The sequence below is a fragment of the Grampus griseus genome, assembly GCF_964374135.1.
Source record: "Grampus griseus genome assembly, chromosome: X".
NCBI lineage: Eukaryota > Metazoa > Chordata > Mammalia > Artiodactyla > Delphinidae > Grampus > Grampus griseus.
Window position 1 is genome coordinate 37,556,082 of NC_138999.1, and position 5,573 is coordinate 37,561,654.

The 5,573-nt window shown below is 42.9% G+C and overlaps 1 protein-coding gene across 1 annotated transcript; it reads right to left on the reverse strand.

The window, feature by feature from the left end:
• Positions 1-4,115: 4,115 nt before the first annotated feature.
• PPP1R2C (PPP1R2 family member C) lies at positions 4,116-4,798 on the reverse strand (the record flags this gene model as incomplete). The annotated part of the gene is given in 4 exon segments (XM_082682037.1): positions 4,116-4,358; positions 4,362-4,615; positions 4,618-4,675; positions 4,679-4,798. Coding segments are annotated over 4 exon segments (675 nt in total).
• Positions 4,799-5,573: the final 775 nt, after the last annotated feature.

A 5,573-nucleotide genomic window follows, 5' to 3' on the forward strand; every position in this document is an offset into this window, starting at 1 on the left:
AAAGGATTCTTCAAGAATGCAATGCAGAACCCTTTGTTACTCCCCTCTATGTGCTCATCTCTCTCTGTTTACCTCCCCACATGTGAATCCTGCTATGGTTTGCCCCCAGTCCCTTTTGTACTGCACTCCTCCCCAAGCCCAGCCAAGTGTGAGCTGGGCCTCCTGTACTCCTGAACCAGATCAGGTCTCAAGGGCTAGGCTCCCTCTGTCCTCGCCTTCAGACAGGAGGACCTCACAAGAGACCAGAGCTCCTCTGAAGGCTGCTGCTCTCTCTGCAGGCATTTGGAAATCACTTCTTTGCTTTCAAGCAGTTACATGACCTAAACCAGGACTCATCCCTCTTTTAATACAGGCAGCCTCTTCCTCTTACGGCTTCATAAATGATCATTTCAGAACCATACAGGTCTCCCCCACTAGACTCAGACCTCCTTAGGGGCAGAGGTTGTATTTCATTCATCTTTCTCTCCCTAGCCCCTATTGCCTCTGACACGTGGCTGTACTTGGTAAATGTTTGTTCACTTGAAAGTGCAATTGACAAATATGCTTTCACTCAGGGGCATCTTTGTGTGAGTGAATGTGTCAGGTTCCTGGCTGAGCACAGGCTCAGAATAGGGGATGGGAGGAAGTAGCAGGAGGACTTAGGGCTCGGGGCAGTGTGTCAGAGGGCACGGGCAGTTCCTAGGTTGGAGAACATTCTCCTTAGACCGGTTGTACTTCTCAGCTGTACAGAAAAATAGCCCCTCCTACACTATCAGGACAGACGTGTGTGCTTAGGGGAGGGTGAGAGGGGGGCCATCTATCACCATCAAGGACCTGCATTGAGCCAGTGTTGTATGGTGGGGAAAAGACCATGCCTGAGTCAGCCAGAAAGACCTGGGTGTGAATCCTGATTCTACCACCTAGCAGCTATAGACTTGGGCCAATTACGTAATTTTAATTATTTGAAATTTTCTCATTTCTAAAACGGGCAAAATACTGTTTTAAAGGATCATTGGCATCATTCAATTTGATAAGTCTTTCAAAGCCCTGGTACCGAGTCTGACACATTGCATATACTCAATAAATGACAATTAGTAGTACAGGCTGTGGTAGTAGTATTGCTTTAATTATTTGGTTGGGTGGAGAAGAGAACTCTTCTTTTCCTCATCATTTCTTCACTAAGATTTCGTGTCCTCTTGATGACAGTTCAGAGTTAATGACTCATTGAGAGCTAGTCCTGACTTTTAAAGCTAGTGAACTTAAACCTCCATTCTTCTTTTTTTTCCCCCTCATTTTTTTTCCTCTCCTCCCTTCCCAACTCTTCACTTCTGGGTACCTCTTTCTCTCCTTTCATTTTTATAATCCCCCCCCAGTCAATATGTATACCATGTTCTTCATTTACTCTAAGGTGTGAAGGACTGATAAGTACTACAGTGTTAGTCCCAGGTGATATTTGCACACAAAGAACAAAATCCTTTAAGTGAAAATATTAAGATGCTTTGAGTTCGGTGTTTGTCAAATTGAGGTTTTAATTCACAGGAACAAATTTAGTGGCTCTTACTATCATTTTTTAAAATAATATCGTGCCTTATTACAACATGTTATTTAGTGTACTAATGTAGAGGGAAAAAATGGAAATAATTTCAAAGTCTAGGGGGAAAATGCATTTGCTTTGACCTTCAAGTGGAAGTTACTTTTTTTTAGCAATCCATTTATACCATTTTCTGTCCCAGGTTTTAAATAGCCAGCCTGGCTGAATTTAATTCTTAAAAATGAGTGAACAAATGGTAACATCAAAGGAGTTAAGCAGAGGAGGTGATGCTGATAGAAAGTTGAAACTGGAACTGAACATTTTCAGATTCCTTTTTCCAAAGGAAAATCAAACAAATAATAAAGGTCCATTTTCTATGCATCCTCATGCCGTGTCACTTAATTAGGAAATCATGATGTGGAAAAAAGTGTCTTTCTGGATTACATTTGACTAGGGTACCAAAAGCACTATGAATAAAAGGAAAAACTGATAAACTGAACCACATCAAAACTAAAACCTTTTGCTCTGCAAAAGTATCTGTAAAAGGATAAGGTACAGATTGTGAAAAATTTGCAAATCAAAGAACTCTCAAAACTGAACAGTAAAATAATCAAAAAATGGGCAAAAGGCATTTCACAGAAGAGGATATACAGATTGCAAATAAGCACGTGGAAAGATGTTCCACATCATTAGCTATTAGCGAAAGGCAAAGTAAGACATCAGGACACATTTATAAAAATGACCTAAATAAAAAATAGTGACAACACCAAATGCTGGTGAGGATGCAGAGAAACTGGAATGCTCACACATTGCCGGTGGGAATGTAAAATGGCACAGTCACTCTGAAAAACATTTTGGAAGTTTCTTAAGAAACTGTAACTACCATGTGAGCCAGCAATTGCACTACTGGGTATTTATCCCAGAAAAGTGAAAACTTATGTTCACACAAAAACCTGTACATGAGTGTTCATAGGAGCTTCATTTGTAATACCAAAACCTGGAACTAGTCCATGTGTCCTTCAGTGGGTGAAAGGGTGAAAAAACCTGGTACATCCCAGAAGGTTACATGCTATATGATTTCATTTATAGAACATTCTTGAAATGACAAAATTATAGAAATGGAGAACACGTGGCTATAAAAGGGCAACATGAGGGATTCTTGTGGTGATGGAATGTTCTGTATCTTTTATTTATTTTTTTTATTTATTTATTTTTTTGTGGTACGCGGGCCTCTCACCGCTGTGGCCTCTGCCGTTGCGGAGCACAGGCTCCAGACGCGCAGGCCCAGCAGCCACGGCCCATGGGCCCAGCCGCTCTGCGGCATGCAGGATCCTCCAGGTCCGGGGCACGAATCCGCATCCCCTGCATCGGCAGGCAGACTCTCAACCACTGCGCCACCAGGGAAGCCCAATGTTCTGTATCTTAATTGTATTGATGTCAATATCCTGTTGTGACATTGTACTACCATTTTGCAATATGTTACCACTGGGGGAAACTGGATGAAGAGTACACAGGATCTCTGTGTATTATTTCTCACAACAGCATGTGAACCCACAGTTATCTCAGTAAAAATTTCGATGAAAAAAAATGGAAATACACATAAAACCTTTGGGCTGACGTCTGTCTGTGTACATTCAGGAACTATGATCATGTCACTGGTTGCACAGGAGTCAGTTGTGAAAAAAAAAAACCTCAGTTGTTCTCTAAAAGCTAATTAGGACAAATGATGAACTCATAATAGCAAATTATTTAGCAGGCTGTAAACCAAAAAGGTGTAGAAATGTAGCAGTTGGATTCTTTTTCCTGACTATAGCACTTCTGCTATTCAATCTATTTTCTCCACATATTAAAAGCCTGAAGAGGCCATGATGGTTGAAATAGAAGTGACATTACTGCAACAAATAAAAGAATATTTGAGAGAAAGAAGAGTTTCTAATATTTTGACAATCTATGATACTCCATAAAGCCTTGTGCTGTGTATGCCCCAGGAGGACTGAGGAAACAAAGCATGGAGAGGGTAAGACAGGTCTAAGGAACCACTTAGATAATATTAGACTTTTACAAATAATTGATATCAAATCTGCCCATCTAGTGCACAAAAACAAAATAGACGTTGGCACCATTTTAACCTGATAATCCATGGAAAAAGGACTATTTTTTTATTGAGAAAACATTCAGTCATTTCCTTATAAACACTGAAAGCAAATAAAGGGAAAATGTAAAGGTAAAATGTAACAATAACTCTTATAATATATCTCCTCTCAATTAAACAGGCCAATCACCCTAAAGACAAGTATTTTTCAGCCTGAATATTTATCAGACTACATAACCCACTGTACCAATTGCACTTAGATTTTGTAACAAAACCTTTTCTATAAAAGTTAGTACAGCTAGAAGTGAATATAAATCAGTCCCCCTTTAAACATTTAACACATCGAAAGCTATATGCTATGTACATTAACCAACAGTTTTCTCAAAGTAATGGGGCTTTAGACGAATATCAGAATTGGTATTTGTGGCAAAGAACCAGACAGAATAGCAAGCAGGGATTTTTCCAGTTAACCTATTATCTTCTAAGTTTACCGTTTAATTATCGCAGTACAATTTAACTGATGAGTATTTCAGTACTTGAAGCATGAGCTCTACAGAACAAGAAGCAGCAGGTTATAGGAACAGGGTTTGGATCTGACAAACAATTGCAGCGTTGATCAAACGTTGTCTTCTCGTCGTTGAATGACTGGGTCTGCAGTTCCTCGTCGCTGGTGGGGCCGTCCTCTGATTCTTTCATGGTGGTAGTCTTGTCTTGGCTGGTGGCACGCCAACTTTCTTTGTTTTCGTCCTCAACCTCCTAACGTTGTAGATCTTTGGAAATCAGCTGTCTGGCCAGTTTGATGTTCAGTCCTTGGTTGCAGTGAAGCTTCCTTTTCATTTCGAACTGCCACTGTTTCTCTTGTTTGTCCAGGAAGATTTTGCTGGTGTGCGCCCCATCCTTCTTCGGCTCCCGCACTGGAGAGTTGAGCTCCGAGGTATCAGTGGTGGCTAATTTATTAGCTAAGCTGTCGAGGGTCATGGCTTCTTTAGTTTCGAAATCACTCTTTGCACCTCCTTCCCGTCCTCCTCCAGACCGAGCTGGCGAGCGCCGGGCTCATTCATCTTCATGAAATCTCAGTTTCTGTACGCTGGGCGGTAGGTCGCCAGGAAGTTCGACTCATCCCACTTCTGGGACTTCCCGGCCCTGGTGTCACAAAGTCCAAATGCGGGTGATGCCACAGTGGTCCCCGCCGCCATCAGCGCCGCCGTCAACGCCTGGGGGGAGGAGGGAGGGGAGGCCAAGAGGACCTATGTTTTTGTTTGTTTGTTTGTTTGTTTAATAGTGTAAGATAGGAAATCTGCCTTCGTTGCACATGAAACGGGGAAGCACTGTCTTGTGAATTTCTCTATCCCCTGTCTGTGTGCGGGCGGACAGTGTAAAACGTATTTCTCCCTGGGGGTCACAGGCCAAAGTTTCAAAGCCACTCCTTGGGTTGGAAAGATTGGAGGCCTAGGGGCTAGAGGACCCTTCCTACCCTGACCCTCGGTTAAAGGTCCCAATGCCCAGACACTTACACTGGCTGGGAACTCCTCCCTCTGCCCCCCCCCCAATCCTCCATGATCACATATTGTTTCTTCTCCTATCCAGCCCTTCGCTACTGGCTTAAATATTTCAAGAAACTCCAATTCTGCCGCCACCCTAATTCAAGTCACCACCATCTGTGGTCGGGGTCACCGTCACAGCCTCTGAACTAGCCCTCATCCCCATCACCCCTCCTGCTGCCTTCCGACCTCTCATTCACCCTCTATTCAGTGTGGTCTTTTAAAAACGCCATCAGATCTTGTCGCATCTCTCTTTCAAACCCTTTAACGGCTGCCCATTTTCTTTCACATAAAGACCCAAATCCAGAAGAGGCAGAAAGCAGCTCTATGATGGGCTCCCCCTGCACCCCAGTTCTCCGCACCCTGCCTCTAGCTTTGTATGCTGGCCTTTCGGTTCCAGGAGCGCTCTCCTCCCTTCCTGTCCCAGAGT